General features: G+C 51.9%; 1 protein-coding gene across 39 annotated transcripts in view; it reads right to left on the bottom strand.

Annotated features, from left to right (window-relative positions):
- Positions 1 to 1778: 1778 nt before the first annotated feature.
- The window catches only part of AMBRA1 (autophagy and beclin 1 regulator 1), a 199038-nt gene continuing 179222 nt past the window's right edge, over positions 1779 to 21594 (bottom strand). For all 39 annotated transcript variants that reach the window (XM_077962962.1, XM_077962967.1, XM_077962975.1 and 36 more), the window contains 3 exons: positions 15704 to 15796; positions 13886 to 14079; positions 1779 to 3335 (listed from right to left, as the gene is read on the bottom strand). In XM_077962962.1, coding sequence (XP_077819088.1) covers positions 2842 to 3335; positions 13886 to 14079; positions 15704 to 15796 — 781 coding nt within the window. In that variant the 3' untranslated portion in view covers positions 1779 to 2841. The remainder of the gene's footprint in view (positions 3336 to 13885; positions 14080 to 15703; positions 15797 to 21594) is intronic.

Here is a 21594-nt window from a genome sequence, read left to right as displayed (position 1 = left end):
TGGGCTCCTTTCTCCTTCCATCCTTCAATGTTTAGCTCAAATCCCACTTTTTTTTTTTTTTTTTTTAAGAGATAGGGTCGGCGGGGCACGGTGGCTCATGCCTGTAATCCCAGCACTGTGGGAGGCCAAGGTGGGCAGATCACCTGAGGTCGGGAGTTTGAGACCAGCCTGACCAACAGAGAAACCCTGTCTCTACTAAAAATACAAAATTAGACTCGTGTGGTGGCACATGCCTGTAATCCCAGCTACTACAGAGGCTGGGGCAGGAGAATCACTTGAACCCGGGAGGTGGAGGTTGCGGTGAGCCAAGACTGCGCCATTGCACTCCAGTCTGGGTAACAAGAGCAAAACTCCATCCCAAAAAAAAAAAAAAATAGAGTCTCACTTTGTTGCCCAGGCTGGACTTGGACTCGTGGGCTCAAGTGGTCCTCCTGCCTCAGCCTCCAAAGTACTTAGGGACTACAGGTGTCTAAATCCCACCTCTGAAAGGAAGCCTGCCCTAACCATCTGTGTGCTCTCTGGGCTTGAATGATTCCAGAGTACAGAACTAGAAGTAACTTTGAGGTTGTGTAGTACAAGCCCTGCATCCTAACAAGGGAAAGTGAAGCCCAGAAAAGGCAAATGGCTTGCCCAAAGTCACACAGCTAAGTGATGTGTCTTTCAGTCCAGAGTCCACTGTTATACATAATTTTCTAGAAAATGAGAGTCTTCCTAAATCTTGCCATGATTTTGTATTTCTTGCTTGCCAACTTATCTTTTGGTTTTGTCTCTGTTGGAGCAGAACCTGGAATTCTGCGTGCCCCATGGCATCAGGGACAGATTTGGGCGCACAAAACAAACAAACAAAAACCTCAAAAGTACGTGCTACTGGCAAAAAGCCCTGGTACTGCTTGGATTTTCCATTATAGCTCTTGAAGACTTGGGGCAAATATCCTTTTCCCACTTGAGACGGAGTTGCGCTCTGTTGCCCAGGCTGGAGTGCAGTGGCACGATCTTGACTCACCACAACCTCTTCCTCCCAGGTTCAAGTGATTCTTGTGCCTCAGCCTCCCCAGTAGCTAGGATTACAGGCGCGAGCCACCACGCCCGGCTAATTCTTTTGTCTTTTTAGTAGAGACGGGTTTTCACCGTGTTGGCCAGGCTGGTCTCAAACTCCTGACCTCAAGTGATCCACCCGTCTTGGCCTCCCAAAGTGCTGGGATTACAGGTGTAAGCCACCACGCCTGGCCAGCTGGAAGCTTTCAAGCAGTCAAAACCCAAGAATAGAGCAGGCCTTTTGGCCACTGTAGGGAAGACAGTTAAGGAAGACCTTAACAACTAGCAACTGGCACTTTGCCTGCAGATAGGACCAAGCCCCACTGCCTGCCTGGCAGGCTGGACACCTGCTGTGCATGATTTCCCAGGACGGGGGAGGGATCCAGCTTTCTGGCCAGTTACATCGCTTCAGGCCTGTAGTCCTGGGTGGGAAGCTATTAGGATGAACAGCCTTCTGTCATTCCTTCCTACATACTCACCCGGCCACTGGAAGGTGGCCCCAGTCTGTAGCAGGCCCCAGGGAAGCAGGAAGTTGTGGCGTACAGAGAAGTGGTATGAAGCAGAGGTGGCAGCCCTCACCTGACCAGTTCTGGCGAAGGGGTCAAATGGGTCCACTGCACCCCGCTAGGAGAGCACCAGAAACGGAGCCGGGGGAGCGTGGGCCTGGCCCAGTTCAATGCCCCTCACTTCCCAATCCCCACCCTCCCCCCATCCTCCGTGGAAATAAGAGAGAGGAGCCTGGCGAGGGGCATGTCATCATTTTAATGATGTGATCTTTGGTGTTTCCCTCGTTAGCTGTAGACTATCCCCTCTCCTCCCACCACAATGTTTCTATGATGAGTTACAAACAGAAAGGAAATCACATTTTCATACTAAAAACAAAATGATCAGAGCCTTGATTTCTCCACTAGAAACTACATGTACAGTTAAGAGTCCACATGCAACACCTTAAATCACAGACTGAGACCTCACATTCTGACCTGGAGTCTCCTCCCCTTCCCCAGCCTTGGGCTAGCTTTGGCCGAGGATCAGGTAATACTGACACCCACAGATGCTGCTCTGAGGGCCTTGGGGGGAGGAGGAGACTGGTGGACAAGCCCTGGGGGCCGGCCAGCCTACACCCCCCACTCCTGAGTGAGGACCTGCCCACTGTCCCTTGACCCCATCCTGTATCAGGCAAGCAGGCTGCCCCCTTACCCCACAGTAGTCCCCCATTAGTAAATGCTGAAGTCCCTGTCCTCAGGAATCTGGGAGCCTGGCCCGACCCCTGTTGGTTTCAGTGGGGTAAGACGATGAAGAGAGGCTGAGGCTCTGGAAGGCTCAGAGTTGGAGGTGGTTTCTGAGGGCCAGGCCATTCCTCCTGTTTCTGGGCTCCTGGTGGCTCTGCCCACCCAACAGGTGGACAGGGCAAAGCTGCCTTGAGGGCCTCTGTCCAGGATGATTGGCCCAGATCTGGAAGACTGTTCACTCTCTGGAGGCTCCCTGTCCAGGGCTGAGTCCCCTGAGCCCATGTTACTAGGAGAAAGTGGGGTGTCTGGCAGAGATACCCACTCGCTCCTCCATTCACATTAAGCCCACAGTGTGGCTCTCCTGGGCTCCATGTCCTCGAAGGTTCTAGTTCCCCGAGGCAGGCCTTGCCCATTCGACTGTCTCGTGCCCACTGACTGACCTCCTCTCCACCCCGACCCTCCTCCTCCTGTTCCCTGATGCAGCCAGCAGCTCTTCCGCATGTCCAGTTCCCAGTCAGCTGTGAGGTCCGGTTTCTGCTTGGTGGTTCGAGGGGAGGCACCAGTGCAATGTTTGTCTCTACCTGTTCCGTGGTTCTCCCCTAGGGCCAGCAGAGTGCCCCCTGCTGCTGCCACCATCCGGAAGGTGGTTGTTGTTGGTCAAGTCGCAGTGGAGGGTTGGTCCCTCAGCGCTGGGAAGGGAAACAGGAACAGGGACAGGGGAGGAGGAGGGTAAGGGCGGTGGGGTTGGCTCCTGCCCAGGGGTACCAGGCTGGTCCCAGGAAGCTGTCCGGGGGCTTAGGCCTCGCTCTGCCAGTTGCCCGGGCTCTGGGAGCAGTCCCCGAGAGGTGGAGGGCTGGGGTGAGGAGGTGCGGGCGGCACCAGGTTCAGTGCCCGTCTGAGAGCTGCGGTGAATGCGGTGGCTGACGATGATGTTGTTGCCGAAGCCGCCCATGGAGGCCATGGTGGTGCTCTGCTCCCGCTGCACCACGGCTGTCATGCCGCCCTCTGCCATCAGCCTCTGGATCCTGCTGAGTGCATCTTCTCCACTGGCACCATACTCTGATCCCTCACCTGGCAGGTACAAAGCAGAAGAGAGAGTGAATTTGCTGCTGGTCTGGGCCTCTGAGGCAGGTGGGCAGCCACTGGTAGCAGCTGGGGGATTCTTGGCTAAACGCAGGATAGAGAAAGACTCCCTCCATCACTGTGAAAACCAGTCCGAGTCTTGAAAGCTAGACAAATCCTCCAAAATGATCACAATCCATACTTCTGTTTTCCTGGTGGGGAAACTGAGGCCTAGAATGGCCAGTTAAGAGGCAGCACTGGCCTAGAAGGCAGCAGGTTGGCCTCAATGAGCTCTCTCAGTACCAGTGGCAGCTTAGCGTGCAAGGAGGCAGGTTCAGACAGCTGGCTTTGTCTGCCTGCTCCTTGCTGTAGAAACTCAGCAGACCTAGGGCTGGGCTGGGGTATGCCACCCTTTCTCTGGAAAGAGAGTAAGTACCCTATGGGTGTGGCCGAAAGGGAAACAGTCTGCTCTGCTTCATTACAACGCTGTCTTCCTTCAGCATAGTTCTGTGTTACCTCCTCAAAGCCCCTGAGGAGGCTGAGAGCTTTTATTTTTATATTGATTGATTGATTGATGGAGTCTCACTCTGTTGCCCAGGCTGGAGTGCAGTGGTACTATCTCTGCTCACTGCAAGCTCCACGTCCTGGGTGCATGCCATTCTCCTGCCTCACCTTCCCAAGTAACTACAGGTGCCCGCCACCATGCCGGGCTAATTTTTACATTTTTAGTAGAGACGGGGTTTCACCATGTTAACCAGGATGGTCTCAATCTCCTGACCTCGTGATCCTCCTGCCTCAGCCTCCCAAAGTGTTGGGATTACAGGCGTGACCCACTGCGCTTGGCCCATTTTATTTTTTTTGAGATAGAGTCTTGCTCTGTCGCCCAGGCTGGAGTGCAGTGGCGTGATCTTGGCTCACTGCAACCTCCGCCTCCTGGGTTCAAGCAATTCTTCTGCCTCAGCCTCCCGAGTAGCTGGGATTACAGGCATGCACTGCCATACCTGGCTAAGTTTTGTATTTTCAGTAGACGGCATTTCTCCATGTTGGCCAGGCTGGTTTGGAACTCCTGACCTCAGGTGATCCACCTTCCTCGGCCTCCCAAAGTGCTAGGATTATAGGCGTGAGCCACTGCGCCCGGCCATATTTATTTATTTTTTTTAAATGGAGTTTTGTTCTTGTCGCCCAGGCTGGAGTGCAATGATGTGATCTCAGCTCACTGCAACCTCCACCTCCCAGGTTCAAGCCGTTCTTCTGCCTCAGCCTCCGAGTAGCTGGGATTACAGGTGCCTGCCACCACGCCCAGCTAATTTTTGTAGTTTTAGTAGCGACGGGTTTCGCCATGTTAGCCAAGCCAGTCTCAAACTCCTGACCTCAGGTAATCAGCCCGCCTCAGCCTCCCAAAGGGTTGGGATTACAGGAGTGAGCCACTGCACCCAGCCTTTATTTGTTTTTTGAGATGGAGTTTTGCTCTTGTCACTCAGGCTGGAGTGCAGTGGCACAATCTTGGCGGACTGCAACCTCCGCCTCCCAGGTTCAAGCGATTCTCCTGCTTCAGCCTCCTGAGTAGCTGGGATTACAGGCTCCCACCACATCTGGCTAATTTTTTGTATTTTTAGTAGAGACAGGGTTCCACCATGTTGGCCAGGCTGCTCTCAACCTCCTGACTTCAGGCAATCTGCCCACCTAGGCCTCCCAAAGTGTTGGGATTACAGGCATGAGCCACTGTGCCTGGTCAGAAGCTGAGAGTTTTAACTGTTCCCTGGAAGGGCTGTTTCCTTCTCTTCTTTCCCTTTACCCCCTAGTCTTCAAAAGCTACTCCCCAGTTACTGTTCTCCTGGGGCTCAATGCCTGATGCCATATTTCCCTGGAGAGAGTCAACTGACCAGCACAGGCCCCAGGCTTCAAAATGCAGGTCTGGGGAGGGAAAGCAGGATCTGTCCACCACCCCTCTCCAGAAAGGCCCGAGCATTCACTTGTGTGGGAACAGAAAAGACTTTGACTCAAATCTCAGTTCTGTCACTTGCTTGCTGGGTGACCTTGAAAAAATCCCTAAAAAATCCCTACCGTCTACCTTGCACAGCGCTAGAGAGAGAAAAGGAGCTAACACACAGCCCAGGCACTTGGTCAAAGTGCCTGTTGTGATTAACTTGGGGTCTGCAGCAGTGGAGATCTGTCCCTGTGTGACCTCCCTTCCAGCCTTTTGCTCAGCTCTTGGTAGGGTGAGAACCAGGCTAAGACCATGGGCAACTATGATCAAGGCTCCCAGGCTGTAAGAGATGACTCCACTGAACTGCTGATTTGTCTCCATCAGCTACTGTTTGGGATTTTGCAGTTTTGGGGGTTTTGATGGTGAGTTTTCTTTCCTTTTGGGGTACTTGCCACCAGCTATTTTCATGAGACTTTCTTTGCTCCCCTAACCCCATCCATTCCCTTCTCTCTGCCTGCCTCATTAGAGTTGGATTTCCAGGCCAGCTGGTTTCACAGCTTGGTGGCATCTAAGGCCCAAAGAGATCGCTCACCCTTCTTATTAGTACTTGGCAGCCTCATGCTTCTGGTTCTTTCTACAGGGTTTTTCTTTGAAACCAGATCTCGCTATGTCACCTAAACTGGAGTGCAACGGTACAAACACCGCTCACTGCAGCTTAAGCCTATCTGGTGCAAGCGATCCACCCACCTCAGCCTCCTGAGTAGCTGGGAGTACAGGCATGCACCACCACACCTGGCTAATTTTTTGTACTTTTTATAGAGCCAGGGTTTTTCCATGTTGCCCAGACTGCTCTTGAACTCCTGGGCTCAAGCAATCCTCCTGCCTTGGCCTCCCAAAGTACTGGGATTACATGGGTGAGTCACTGCACCCAGCCCCAGTCTTAGACGATCTTCCTCAGCATTATGTCCTCTGTTGCTTTTCTGGAGATCCCCCGATAAAGCGCTGCCCTCCATCCCTCAAGGTGGCTGCCCTTCCCCACTTCCTCCTGGGATGCCTGGCTCTAGCTCCCAGGGCAGAAGGAGAGAAAACCTGAAGGGCTCTCAGAGTACTGGGTCAACCCCGTCTTCAGGGTTTAAAGCCTTCTAACAGTGGGGCAGAGAGGGTAAAGAGAAAAAGGTCAACCTACGGACTTGGTGCCCACAGAGATTCTACCCTGGGAGTAAAGGGCTGCCTAGGGAGGCGGGGCCCTCCCCGTGCCCATTGTAGCTCCATTGCTTTCTAAGAACTCTGTGCACTGAAGCCCTCACAGCATGGTTTGGGGCATGCCATGGCTGGCCTGAGGCCTGCTGGCACTGGAGTGCACTGTGCCGGGCGCTGTGCCTGGTGAACTCTCAGCTCTTTTCTTTTCTTTTTGAGACAGAGTCTCGCTCTGTCGCCCAGACTGGAATGCAGTGGCGTGATCTCAGTTCACTGCAACCTCCACTTCCCAGGTTCAAGCAATTCTCCTGCCTCCTGAGTAGCTGGGACTACAGGCATGTGCCACCATACCCGGCTAATTTTTGTATTTTTAGTAGAGACAGTGTTTCACCATGCCAGCCAGGCTAGTATCAAACTCCTGACCTTGTGATCCACCCACCTGGACCCCAAAGTGCTGGGATTACAGGCGTGAGCTACCACGCCCAGCTCAGCTCTTTTCAGGTAGATTACCAGGGGCAAAACAGGTTGCCTTGGGGCCCTATGGGTGCTGCTGCAGCCAAGCCCCCAGAGAGCCCCGGATGGGCTTTCCCAGGCTCTGGGGAGGTCCTGCTGCTGGCACTCAAGTCTGAGCCCACTGCTTGCTTGCCTGTGGCTCCAGGTCTGGCCACCCCTCTCTATGGCTGTGACTGTGTCCTAACTGGGCTTCTTGCTACCAGTCTCCTCCCTTTCCATCCAGTCTCCACACTGTTACCATGACCATCCTAATTCAGCTCTGATGAATTAAGCTCTTGTTAAGTCTGTACCCTGTTTAAAACCCAGAAGCTACAAAAGCCCACACAGTAGTCAAAACTCCTTGGCTTGACATTTGAGGGCTCGCTGGCCAGGCCCTTATCACGCTGCAGACCTTCCTGCCCTGACCCCACATTCCTGCAGGTACCCGGCAGCCCTGCTCCCTGGCTACACAGATGGGCATACGCTGTGCACACTGTGCCATGCTCTTGTCCCGTCTCCTCTGCCACCCAGTTCTCTCTGGTCCCCCAGCTGGAAGGGGCTGCTCCTTCTCTGGGGCCTCAAAGTGCTTGACACCTCCCCATGGCTGTGGCATCTTTCTTCTGGCCTATAAGTTCCTGAAGGTCTTGGACTCAGTTGTATTCACTTTTGAGTCAAGTCTAACACGTGGGTTTACACAGGGCGTGTATTTGTCAAATACGTGTATGGATGAATAAAAGGGCTTCCAGGCTCCTCACAGGGGCTCCAGACTTAAGGATGCTTGGAAAACTGGTCTTGTAACTGCCCCATTGCAGGAGAAGCATTTATTTTATTTTGTTTTTTCGAGATGGAGCCTCGCTCTGTTGCCCAGGCTGGAATGCGGTGGCGAGATCTCGGCTCACTACAACCTCCACCTCCCAGGTTCAAGCAATTCTCCTGCCTCAGCCTCCCGAGTAGCTGGGATTACAGGCATGCACCACCACGCCTTGCTAATTTTTTTTGTATTTTTAGTAGAGATGGGGTTTCACCATGTTGGCCAGGCTGGTCTCAAACTCCTGACCTTGTGATCCGCCTGCCTCAGCCTCCCAAAGTGCTGGGATTACAGGTATGAGCCACTGGAGAAGCATTTATATGTCTAGTTCTCTCTGGACTTGCTCTCTGAGGGAAGAGACACAACGGATTCATCTCAATATAATTCCCTCCACAGTGCCCTTGGATTCATGGTGCCTAACACAATACCAGACACAAAGTAAGTGCTCAAAAAAGAATGAATGGAAGATTTAAAAATGTACAAACAAATGGCTCCCCCAGGGCTGGATGTGGACAACTTCAGCCTACAGAACTATGAGCTGTGCTTCCCTCCTGGGAACTCTAAGCCAAGGCTAAGAGCAACTGAGGGCAGCTGGTACATTCTTCAAGAGAAAAAACACCAGGGCTAGAGGGAAATGGCAGTCACAGGGATCCAGGCACAGTGGCAGACAGGGAGTTAATTCTGCGGTCTTCTTCTCTGTAGCAAAAGCATCTGTTTTTGTCTTTGAAAATAGGAAATTGATTTAGAGTTCACATGAGGTCTCCTCCTTGGCAAGTCCTAAGGTGCACTCTAGAAGCAGAGGCCAGGGTAGAATCAACAAGTTCCCACCATGCCCTGCAACCATATTTAATTCTAGAGGTTTCATTGCCAGAAGAGAAGAGGGAACTGAGGCTCAGAGAGTCATAGGAGGAGCTGCCCTTCCTGACCTCTGGGAGTACTGGTCTTCCAGCCCCTCCCTCTTCACATTTGCTTTTTTCTGGCCCAGGGCCCAGGCTACTGCTGCTGGTCTACCTACCATCTTCACCAGACAAAACAGAGGCTCAGATGACCTTTGCTACGGGTCAGAGGCACAGCCATGGTGCTCTCCAAATAGTGGGGCACAGCCATGCTCGGAGGCAGGGCCCTGCCTCAGCTCAGCTCAACTCATTCATTCCATGCTTGCCCCGAATGCCCACTGCAAGCTAGGGAGGCACTGTATCAGGGCTGGAAGCCAATGGTGAGTCCAGGAAATGCTTCCCTCCCTTTTCGAGCTACCCTCTTGGCCAGGAGGGTAGGAAAGCTTGCTGTAGGGTCAAATTCTGGGAGAAATCAAACTCTTATTAAAGTCGAACATGCAAAAAAGCTGACGTGTGCAAATACCCCTGTGGAGCGCTCCTCCTGGAAGGTCTGGAAAGAGCTGAATGGATTTCAAAGAAATTTTTGTAGAACAAGAAAATTAGAAGTAGCCTAGGAGCCCTTTGGTGCTGACAGAAAAAGGCCAAGGGGAGTGGGTAGGGGCAGGCCACAGAACAGCAATTACTACAAGCAGAGCAGGCTTCCCACATTAATAAATCTGGGTGACTGAGTGCGGCGGCACACACCTAGAATCCCAGCACTTTGGGAGGCCGAGGCGAGAGGATCGCTGGAGCCCAGGAGTTTGAGACCAGCCTGGGCAACATGGTGAAACCCTGTCTCTACAACAAACAAACAAAACAAAATTAGCCAGGTGTGGTGGCATGTGCCAGGAGGCTGAGGTGGGGAGGATCCCTTGAGCCCAGGAGGTCGAGGCTGCAGTGAGCTGTGTTTGTGTCACTGTACTCCAGCCTGGATGGAAGAGTGAGATCTTGTCTCAAAAAATAAATAAAAACAAAATAAATAAATCTTGGTGCCTGTAGTAGGTGTGAGTGCAGGTGGGATCTCCCTTCTAGCCCAGCCCAGAACAGCTGAACTCCCTGACCAGAGGGTTTCGTTATCCATGTTCTTGCAGCTCTGGTTTTGTCAATACAAAACCTGCCAGCAGCTTCTGCATGGTGAAATCTGGGCCCAAAGAGAGCCCTGATTCCTGGGCTCCCCTGAAGAGTCTGACAGCAGAATAGTGGTATGAGTGCCTCAGAGCAAGGTTCCTTGCCCTAGGAGGGACAAGGCTGGACACTGACACCCATCCATCAAGTGTTCATATCCTCTGACCCACACCTCCCCTGCCCTGACTGATTTCTGAAAGGGGTATGGTGTGTGGAACAGCTGAGGGTGCAGAGTCTAGGCAGAGCATGCAGGGACGCAGGCAGGCAGAAGCAGCCAGCTGCCCGGTCTCACTCTGCCTGCTGTTCCCGCTGACCAGAGCCTCAGCTTAGCTGGGGCCATCCTCTACCACCCACTCTACTTTACAGGAGGAGGGGATAGTGGGGCAAGGAACCAGGTCCTGCCTCCTAAAACCAGGGAAAAGAGCTCCTTCCCTCTGCGCCACCCTCTGCCCCATCCCCCAAAAAGAATGAAAGGAACTTATAATTGACTAAAAGCCAGAAATGGGCTGCATGCTAACCAAGAAAATAGCAGAGAATTCTCTGGGAGGTGAAACACCAGCAGACATACTTCTGAAGGTGGCAGCTCCTGCTCCCAGAGCCCCAGCACGTCATCTTCAGCCCCAGTATCCTGCCCTCCCCACTCATCCAGCCTCAGTTCTCCACATGCACCAGACATGCCATGAACACAAATTAGTGGTCCTTTATGCAGTAACATGTCTTTGAACTTGGTGCCATTGCATGTGCTGAGACATGTCTCCAGGAACGTTTCCCCACCACCCTACTTCACCTGACTCCTACTCATACTTGAAGACTAGGCTCAGGGTCACCTCCTCCAGGAGTCTCCCCTAAGCCTCATAGGCTGGGCACAGCCCCTCCTCCTCTGTGCTCCGGAGGTCCTCATCACATCAAAACAATGATCAGTTTAGGCGTCCATCTCCCTCTCTAGGCTGCGAGCTCCTCATGGAAGGACAGAGAGGCCTATTTGTCTTCACAGCCCAAGTGGCTGATACATAGTAAAAGCTCAGTGAAATCAAATCAGAAGGGGCTGCCTAGCTGGGCGCAGTGCTTCATGCCTGTAATTCCAGCACTTTGGGAGGCCAAGAAGGGAGGCTTGCTTGAAGCTAGGAGTTCAAGACCAGCCAGGGCAACACGGTGAGACCCTGTCTCTAAAAAAAAAAAAAAAAAAAAGATTAAAAAAAAAAATAGCCGGGCATGGTGGCGCACACCTGTAGTCCCAGCTAGTCAGTAGGCTGAGGCAGGAAGATCGCTTGAGCCTAGGAGTTCAGGACTGCAGTGAGCCAAGATGGTGCCACTGTACTCCAGCCTGAGCAACAGAGTGAGACTATCTTTCTTTATTTATTCATATTTGAGACAGGGTCTTGCTCTGTCTCCAGGCTGGAGTGCAGTGGCACATCACAGCTCACTGCAGTCGCCACCTTCCAGGCTCAAGCAACCTTTCTGCCTCAAGCCTCCAGAGTAGCTGGGACTACAGATGTGTGCCACCATGCTCAGCTAATGTTTCGTATATTTAGTAGAGACAGGGTTTTGCTGTGTTGCCCAGGCTGGTCTTGAACTCCAGGACTCAAGGGATCCTCCTGCCTTGGCCTCTGGGAGTAGTGCTGGGACTACAGGTGTGAGCTATCATGCCCAACTGAAGTTCTGTCTTTATTTATTTTATTTTTATTATTATTTTTGAGACAGAGTCTTGCTTTGTTGCCCAGGCTGGGTTGCAGTGGTGTGATCTTGGCTCATTGCAACCTCTGCCTCCCAGGTTCAAGTGATTCTCCTGCCTCGGCCACCTCAGTAGCTGGGATTACAGGTGTCCACCACCATGCCTGACTAATTTTTGTATTTTTAGTAGACACAGGGTTTCACCATGTTGGCCAGCTGGTCTTGAACTCCTGATCTCAAGTGATCTGCCCACCTCAGCCTCCCAAAGTGCTAGGATTACAGGCATGAGCCACCACACCCTGCTGAGACTCTGTCTTTAAATTAAAAAAAAAAAAAAAAAAAGGCCTGGGTGTGGTGGCTCACACCTGTAACTCCAGCACTTTGGGAGACCAAGGTGGGAGGATCTCTTGATCCCAGGAGTTCAAGGGCATGGGCAACACAGTGAGACCCCATCCCAAAAACAAAACAAAACAAACAACACTCTCTTCCATTGACTGCTATTTGTATATACATATATACATACTACAAACATACATAAGGGGCTGGCCGGGTGCGGTGGCTCACGCCTGTAAGCCCAGCACTTTGGGAGGCTGAGGTAGGCGTATCACTTGAGGTCAGGAGTTCCAGACCAGCCTGGCCAACATGGTGAAACCCCGTTTCCACTAAAAAATACAAAAATTAGTTGGGAGTGATGGCGGGCACCTGTAATCCCAGCTACTCAGGAGGCTGAGGCCGAGAGAAGCATTTGAACCTGGGGGGCAGAAGTTGCAGTAAGCTGAGATTGCACCACTGCCCTCTCAAAAAATAAAAAACGAGGCCAGGCACGGTGGCTCAGGCCTTTAATCCCAGCACTCTGGGAGGCCTAGGCGGGCAGATCACAAGGTCAGGAGTTCGAGACCAGCCCGGACAACATGGTGAAACCCTGTCTCTACTAAAAATACAGAAATTAGCCGGGCATGGTGGCACATGCCTGTAATCCCAGCTACTTGGGAGGCTGAGGCAGGAGAATTGCTTGAACTTGGGAAGCAGAGGTTGCAGTGAGCTGAGATCGCAGAGGCTGCAGTGAGCCGAGATCACGCCATTGTACTCCAGCTTAGGTGACAGAGTTCGACTCTGTCTCAAGAAAAATATAAATAAATAAAAATAAAAAGAAGGGGCTGCCTAACAGTATGGCCCCCCTCTCCAAACCCCTCCCGCTGTCAGGGTTTACTGGGAGCTCTGAGAGGTCTGCCTCCTACTGAGAGAGAGGGCTGGCCTGCTGGCTCCATTGGAGAAGCCTGTGCTGGTTCCCTCTTGCCTGGCCCTCAGGCTTCCTGGAATAGGCCTAATGGACTCCGGAGCAGCTCAAAGTCCACAGAAACCTGCAAAAAGGGCCTGAAGATGGCAGAAGGAGCCTTCCACCAACTCCTCCTAGAGGCTCACAGCCAAGGTTGGCTGCTTCAGCCAGCACCACCTAAAGGTCATGGCCCCAGTGAGGGGCGTCCACCTAGCACAGATGCATGAGGTGGGCTGTGCTACAGACCAAAGAGGGACTTCACTTTGAAAATTCTCAGTTCATGGCATCGAGAGCGACCATGCAAGACCCTGGTTCATGGCATCAAGAGTGACCATGCAAGACCCTGAGGGGCACTGCGGTGTAGAAAGCCGTTCCCTGGGGTGACAGGTATGTTTGTTATTCTTTGCCTGACATGCACCATGGCTTTTCCTCCCATGGTCTCTTCTGGGCAAATGGCTCAACACAGACTTAGAAAGTGTGTCTGTTTGGAGGCTGCTTTGTTTGGAGCTACGACCAGCAAGGGGGCTGGGGGTAGGGGGTGAGGACAGCAACTGAGTGAGAACAGCCTGTTTAACACAGCTGCTGACGGACTCCTAAGTGGCTCGAGCTCTGCTGCTGGGAAGTGCTAATTGGTTTTTAAAAGTGTGAGGCTGGCACAGACAGTCAGGGCCGAGTGTGGCAGAGCCACACCTGAAATAGGTGAGAGGAAGGGGCTGATGTTATGCCAGGCTGCAGTCAAAATGGCAATGAGCCCCAGGTGTGACAGGAGTGTGAGAGGTCCTCCCATGGGGCAGTCCCAAATCTGCCATACTGGTAGGGGGACGACAAGCTAGGCTGTGGTTTGGCCCCAGAAGCTAAGGCCTGGGGTGCACTTCTCTGGAATGGCAGCTTGCAGGAACGAGTCTCCCTTTAGCCCTTTCAATCCAGGCTTTCTGTGCTCTCTCTTTGGAAAAAGAGCCTGGGTCCTCACATTTTAGAGGAGAGGGAGTCAGCATACTTGGTGGGAGCTGAGGCGAGCTGCAAGAGTGACCCAGCTCAGGGAAACCATGTCACTGTTGAGGAGGCTCTTAATGCCACCAGGTGGGCATCACCCAGACATGGGAGGGGGTATGCATCCTGAGTGGGAAGTGGCACTCACACGGTCTTAGGGTCCCTCTCCCACCCACTCCAGCACCACATGGCTCCTACCTTCACCAGGACCTGAGGCGGCTGTCCCTGGCTCCGGCACCTCCCTCTCAGTCTGTGTTTCGGCATTCTGCAGCTGAAGGGCCAGAGTCTGGGTGCCCTGAGATGTCACTGAGGTGGTAGGGTTCCGGGGCTGCAGCCCAATGGCATTCATCAGCCCCATGTCTCTGTCTGTCCTCCATGTGGCTCTGCTGGTTCTAGGGAGAGAAAGACAGACTGAAGTCAGGTGGGGCTTGGGACAGCGCCCCGCACAGCACTCTGCTGGCTCTGTGCCAATCCTCAGGGCAGTGTGGGCCAGGCCCTGCTGGCTAAGAGAAGCCCTGCTGGCTAAGAGAAGCCCTGCTGGCTAAGAGAAGCCCTGTGCTCCTGCAACTGCCTCTTGATGGTGGTTAACTTGTCTGTGTCCATTCTCTCCCAAGGTTAGTCTATACCCTGGGACAATGAAAGGCCACAGAAACATCCAGTCTTGTGCAACCCTGGCTCAGTCATGCCCTTCAACAACAGGCCCCTGCCAGGGAGTGGGGAGGAGCTGTAGAGATGGCTGATACGAAAAGACACTAATGAAATTCAGGAGGCCAGCAGCTGAGATCATGGGATAAAGAGTGAGCACTGGAAGAAGGTCCTTTCTCTCTTTAGTTTTACCTTCCTTCCAACTGTATGCTCGTAAGATTCCACTTTGAATTCTTGAATTTCCAAGTGAACTGAGAGCTCCACTTTGGAGGGAAAGAACTGGAACTCTTTTTTTTTTTTTGGTGAGACAGTCTCACCCTGTCACCCAGGTTGGAGTGCAGTGGCACAATCTCAGCTCACTGCAACCTCCGCCTCCCGGGTTCAGGCGACTCTCCTGCCTCAGCCTCCCAAGTAGCTGGGATTATAGGCACACAAAACCATGCTCGGCTAATTTTTTGTATTTTTAGTAGAGAGGGATTTCACCATGTTGGCCAGGATGGTCTCGATCTCCTGACCTCGTGATCTGCCCGCCTCAGCCTCCCAAAGTGCTGGGATTGATTACAGGCGTGAGCTACCACGCCCATCCAGGACTGGAACTCCTGAACAGGCTGCTCTGGGATCCTCCTTCCAGGGCCTTCTGAAAACAGACCCTTGCAGGTAGGGAGCACAGGCTGTCCTACAAGGAAGGTTCCGGCCAATGCTAGCATCCACCTTCCTTGGGCATGTCCCAGGCACTGCCTTGGAACAGCTGGAGCTGGCAGCAGAGGCAGCCCAGGGCTTTTGAGACTATCACCAGACACTCATATTTCTAGCTGCTTCTGGGACTATTCCTCCAGCTATGCTCAGCAATTCCTAGGGGAAGTAGCAATTGCTTTGGGTTTATCAACAACCCAGCACTTTGTTCCAGTCTTCATTAGCGAATTAAGTGATGAAAGGATCAGTACCAGATTTCTAATGGGTGCCTCAAGAGGATTTGTCCCTGGGCTACAGCCCTGGGCAGCTTGGTCCCTGAGGTCCTAGTCATCTGGAAGAGCCTGGGCCATGGAGCAGACTTCATGGGGCGGCATCCTTCTTCAGGCCCTATCTTCTCTCCTCACCCTAAGTGTGCCCAGGCACCATGGCCAGGATGGGAGAGGGTGAGGGGGTGGTTCTACAGCAAGACTCTGAGAGCAGAGCTTTTGTTCTCTTTCTTAGCCATACAACACTTTTCTCAAATGAAACTGTACACAAAAGATCAAGGAGGCGCTGCTTTGGTTGAGGAGGGACCCAGAGCCCTAGAGGATGCTGAAGGCACTGCTTAAGAGCTCATCAAAAGCAGGAGGAAGGGACGGGCCTCCAGCCAGCTGCTCCCTGCCTACTTCCCAAACATACCCAGGCCGCTCGCTGCTCCTGCTGTTGGAATGGACAGTGAAGACCGTCTCGTTCAGCTGGTCCCAGTAGTACTCAACACCAGAGTTTAAGGCCCTAAAAATCGGTTGGGAAGGGTGTAGAAGAAGGTGAAAGGCATTAGAGAGGGAAGGATAAGAGCTCCTAAAACTCCTGGCTTTGTGGACTGTGGCTGCCCATCCTTTCTCTCTCCTGGGGCTGAGCTGAGACCAAGACCAGAGCTGCGGCTTCATCAGGATGCTCAGTGCTGGGGCAATTCAGACAAATCTCTAATAGCCTAAATGCCTGGAATGGTGGGTTTAGCTTCTCCTTTCCCCCTGACTAGCCTAACTGGCTCCTCCTTGGAGCTGAGAGACAGCTAAAAAATAGCAACAACAGATACAGGCAGTGGGTCCTGAGTATTCTTCAGACACAGAGAAAGGAACTAAGATGGCAAATGTGAGGCCCACTGGAGAGATATAGTGCTATGGACAGCCCTGCCCAACGGGCATGCCTAGTCTTGAAAAGCAGAGACCTTGGCTGGGCGCTGGTGGCTCACACCTATAATCCCAGCACTTTGGGAGGCCGAGGCGGGCAGATCATGAGGTCAAGAGATCAAGACCATCCTGGCCAACACTGTGAAACTCCATCTCTACTAAAAATATAAAAATTAGCTGGGCGTGGTGGCACATGCCTATAGTATCAGCTACTCAGGAGGCTGAGGCAGGAGAATCGCTTGAACCGGGAGACAGAGGTTGCAGTGAGCTGAGATTGTGCCACTGTACTCCAGCCTGGGTGACAATGTGAGACTCTGTCTCAAAAAAAAAAAAAAAAAAAAAAAAAAAAAAAAGCAGAGGCCTCAGGAACAAAGACAGTGCAGGCTCTCGCCCCTGGGGTAGCCTGAGCTATTTAACCTAGAGGCCTAGATAACCCTCCTTTAACAACAGAACTTACCTCCATAAAGAGCAAACATCCCCAACTGAGTGGATTATAGGATGCTGGGAGGTGCTTCCTTCCTAAACATGGGTGTTAGCTAAGACAGAGACCAGGTAGGGCCTAGATGATGAGGGACTGTATTCTAGGAGGTCCCAGGAGGCTGTACTGCCTCAGGTAAAAGGCAACAAAACCAGACACTGAGCCTCCAAATCTGCCTTTTTTTCTGAGATGGAGTCTCACTCTGATGCCCAGGCGTGCAGTGGCGTGATCTCAGCTCACTGCAACCTCTGCCTCCTGGATTCAAGCGATTCTCCTACCTCAGCCTCCCAAGCAGCTGAGATTACAGGTGTGTGCCACTACGCCCCGCTAATTTTTATATTTTTAGTAGAGATGGGGTTTCACCATGTTGGCCAGGCTGGTGTCGAACTCCTGACCTCAAGTGATCTGCCCACCTTGGCCTCCCAAAGTGCTAGGATTACAGGCATGAGCAACTATGCCCAGCCCAAATTGGTGTTTTAAAAATTTTTTCAATTTTAAAAAAATTTTTTCAGATGGGGTCTCACTATGTTGCCCAGGCTTGTCTTGAACTCCTGGGCTCAAATGATCTTCCCACCTCGGCCTCCCAAAGTGCTGGGATTATAGGCGTGAGCCACCACGCCCGGCCCAAATCTATCTTTAGTGGGTAACTATGATTAGGCTTCACCTGCGAGAATACTACTTGCTTCTTTGAAGGGAAAGAGCCACAGCCAAACAAAAGTACTCTTCTTTTCACTGCCCTGTAGTAAACCTCTCCCAAGCTCTAGGGGCCTGTCAGGCTGTGGAGTTGGTGTAATTCCAAAGGCCACCTCTTTAAAAAGCAGTACAGTTGTCTGTTGGTATCTTTGGGGAATTGGTTCCAAGACCCCCTGTGGATACCAAAATCTATGGATGCTCAAGTCCCTACTACACAACCTATCCATATCCTTTTGTACACTTAAAATCATCTCTAGATTACTTGCACTAATACAATGTAAATTATGCAGATAGTTACTATACTGTATTGTTTATTTGTATTCTTTTTGTTTTTGAGACAGGGTCTCACTTTGTTGCCCAGTCTGAAGTGCAGTGGTGTTGCACTATACTGAAGTATAGTGGCTCACTATAGCCCTAACTTCCCTGGGCTCAGGTGATTCTCCTACCTCAGCCTCCCAAGTAGCTGGTATTACAGGCGTGCCTCACCACGACTGGCTAATTTTTTATTTTATTTTTTGTTTTGTAGAGACAGGGTTTCACCATGTTGCCCAGGCTGGTCTCAAATTTCTGGGCTAAAAAATCTGCCTACCTCAGCCTCCCAAAGTACTGGGATTATAGGTGTGAGCCGCCGTTCCCAGCCTAATTGTACTGTTAATTTTCACTTTTTTTTTTTTCCAAAAATATTTTTGATTTATGGTTTGTTGAATCCATGAATGTGGAACCTGCAGTTACCAAGGGCCAACTGTTTATCCTTCCTCTTCTAAACAGCCATTTTTGTGGGGTTTGGGGATTGTCTGAGAACCAGATGGGCATTGGAGGGCAAAGGTGAGAAAAGGCTACCTTACATTACGGAAGAGGTAAATGGCCAGAAGTAACAGAAGAGGCCTCCAAAAACAAACTCATCACTGTTTTTGGTGAGCAAATCCTGTCTGTATTAGATACTATGCGAAGCTGGCTGCCAGGAAGACTGATTTACAAACTTGTCAAGATATACTGACAGGTTGCAATACCACATGGGTCCCCACCAAATCCCTCTTCTGGAATTCTTTTTTTTTTTTTTTTTTTTTTTTTTGAGACGGAGTCTCGCTCTGTCGCCCAGGCTAGAGTGCAGTGGCGCGATCTCGGCTCACTGCAAGCTCCGCCTCCCGGGTTCACGCCATTCTCCTGCCTCAGCCTCCCGAGTAGCTGGGACTACAGGCGCCCACAACCGCGCCCGGCTAATTTTTTGTATTTTTAGTAGAGACGGGGTTTCACCGTGGTCTCGATCTCCTGACCTTGTGATCCGCCCGCCTCGGCCTCCCAAAGTGCTGGGATTACAGGCGTGAGCCACCGCGCCCGGCCCTCTTCTGGAATTCTTGCTACTCAGGGCTGGTTAGTGACAACAAACTGTTCACATCAGACCTACAACAAACCACGTACTTCCTGACCCGGAACATTCCTTCCCATCTCAGAAAAGAGGCCACAAGAAGGCCTGCTGTCTGAGCTGAGACTGTCAGCATAATGCTGGTGGCCAAAAGGTCCCCTTGAATGCTTTCCATCCAGGCAGCAGCACGGAGCATCCTCGGCTCAGGGCTGTGACCTTGGCTATTGATTAAAGAGGTCCACTGCCAACAGAACAGGGGCCATACTTCCTGTCTCAGATGTGTTGCTCTACTATGCCTCCCCATCCCAATCCTTTCTGCTCCCCACACACAGGTCTAATTCTAAGCCAGGATTTGCTTTACTTTCTGTGGTCAGAGAGCTGGACTACAATAGCTCACGGATTTGGTTTCAATTCTAGGCACTGTACCAAGGATAGAGTTGGAGACGCCCTCTCTGGCTACTGAAACTCTTAGCTTGCTTTTTTTTTTTTCTAAGATGGAGTTTCACTCTTGTTGCCCAGGCTGGAGTGCAATGGTGTGATCTTGGCTCACCGCAACCTCTGCCTCCCGAGTTCGAGCGATTCTCCTGCCTCAGCCTCCGGAGTAGCTGGGATTACAGGCATCCGCCACCATGCCTGGCTAATTTTTGTATTTTTAGTAGAGATGGGGTTTCACCGTGTTGGCCAGGCTGATCTCGAACTCCTGACCTCAGGTGATCCGCCCACCTCGGCCTCCCAAAACGCCAGGATTACAGGCGTGAGCCACTGTGCCCAGCCTGAAACTCTTAGCTTTCAATACCCACTGTCACTGACTGTCTGTGAGCTAAAGAATGATCCCAACATGTCCTGTTGTCTTCTTGGGTCTCAGTGAGGGTGAATGAGTCACTGTTTGCTCTGGGTTCTTCCTGGGAGCTAGACAAACACACGAAGGGAGGAGGAAGGCCGGGAAGTCCAATCAGGGCCAGCCTTTCCAGCGCGCTTCCACCTCACACCTGGCTTCCTCCACAGCATCTGAAAGCTGTGCTTCTGGGCCTGGCTCAACCACTTCCTCATGCTGAGACCTTCCAGGGCTCCCTGAATAGACCTGAGCTCTCTCAGTGGTCACGATGCTCTCTCCACAGAACTTGTGGCTCCGAACTTCCTAACTTCTAGGGACCATTCCCTTCAATAACATTCTTCTTTCATCTATCAGTGACATGGCTGCAGAGGATCAGACTAAAGATGCCTGGTGTCTCTGCAGCGTGGGAAAGAGCCACACCTGGCTCTTAGAGCCTTGCCTGAAAGATGTGGTTTCCACAGCAATTTTGGCTCCCTTTTGATTCGGAGGCATGCTTTCCCCTCCCTGGGTGATGATACTTGACTCTAATTACCATGATTACAGAAGGGACAGAGCTGGGGCCTTGTCAGGAGCCCCATAGTTGGCCAACAGGCCAGATGCCCCATAGTCTCAGCCCACCTCTCTTCTGCCCTGAGTTCCCTGCTTCTGTCCTTTAAGCTGACTCTGAGAAGCAGTGGACCTTCTGCCAGCACCTCCCCCTGCCCCATTTGTAGGGCTCGTTTATGAGGCCGGAAGTAAGCAAGCACCCCCTCATATCAACCTGGCACTTCACACCCCCCATGGTTATCAGTGGGGGTGCTGGCTGGCTGGCAGGCAGCCAGAGGCACAGCAGCAGCTTGGACAGAGTGCGGGTAGGGGAGCAGAGGAGGAGGGAGCGCCTCACTGCTAGGAAGGGCGGGGTGACTGCATTATCAGCCCCTGGGATGGCTTTGTAGAGGGGCTGACTGGCCAGTTGTTTGTCTTCTTGCCTGTCCTAAGAATTCCTTCTTTTGGAAAGACGAGGATTTTTGAAGGCCTTAGTCTACTGCCAAGTGGGGTTTTAGTACCACCAAGAGATGCCCAAGGAACTTGTTCCTCTGTCTTTGTGCTTGGAGAGAGTGCTGAGGCAAAGACAATGGAGGAGAAATCAAGAGCAGTATTGAGAGCACAAAATGGGGTGCAGCTGCCTGTGCCTGGGACAAAGGCAGACAGCCACCTGTTTCAGAGGGAGGGCTGCAATCTTGGCCCAGCTGGCTGGCTGGATCCTGTGCCCTTGGGAATGGGTGTGCCAGGGAGCTGTATCACCCAGGGATAGGCAGCTGCCTATGGGAAACACAAGAACCCTGAGCTCCTACTTCCCTATTTGTTCTCCTCATTTGAGATGGGAGACGACTCATCGGTAGACTGCTCAAAAGACGTGAACGTGCTCACTGATCCCCTCATTCCCCTGTATCCATGCTGACCTGCTGAAATGTCTCAACACGATCTAAAGCTGCATTCTTTACCTGAGGTCTTAAAGAGTTACAAAAGTATGTGTGTGTTCTTGTGGCATATTTTTCTGTGGAAGACAGTACATTGCTTGCGTCAGAATTTTAAAGGGGTTTTTGAGTGAAAAGGGCTCTAGATAGGAAAGGGAGGAATTCTAGTTCTGTCATCAATCTGTTAGGAGGCCTCAGAGGAGTTTTAACTTCCCTAGGTGTCTATTGCTCACACACAGTCTTCCTTGCCTAAGCTTGGAAGAACTTCAGTCATGTCCATATCCAGTTTATACGGTACCCTTACATTTTGGGCCCTAAGGCTTGAGGCATTTGCCAACCTGACCCAAGAAGTCAGGACAAACAGTACCCCCAAAAAATGGGCTAAACTAGTTTTCTGTTAGTCCAACACAACTTGGTCTGTGACGGGACACTGTTCAATGTGTCCAATGCTAATGCCATGTTACTCAGGGAAGAGGCTTGAGTTCCTGGTGGGTAAGAGAGTTCCCCAGGCACCCCAAGATGGCTTAGGTCAGCTGAGACTCCTGGATGCTGGAGACAACACATGGGGAGAAAA

Source organism: Macaca mulatta, chromosome 14 (genome assembly GCF_049350105.2).
Source record: "Macaca mulatta isolate MMU2019108-1 chromosome 14, T2T-MMU8v2.0, whole genome shotgun sequence".
NCBI lineage: Eukaryota > Metazoa > Chordata > Mammalia > Primates > Cercopithecidae > Macaca > Macaca mulatta.
Note: the sequence above shows the minus strand (reverse complement) of the source record. Positions and strands in the feature narration are given on the sequence as shown.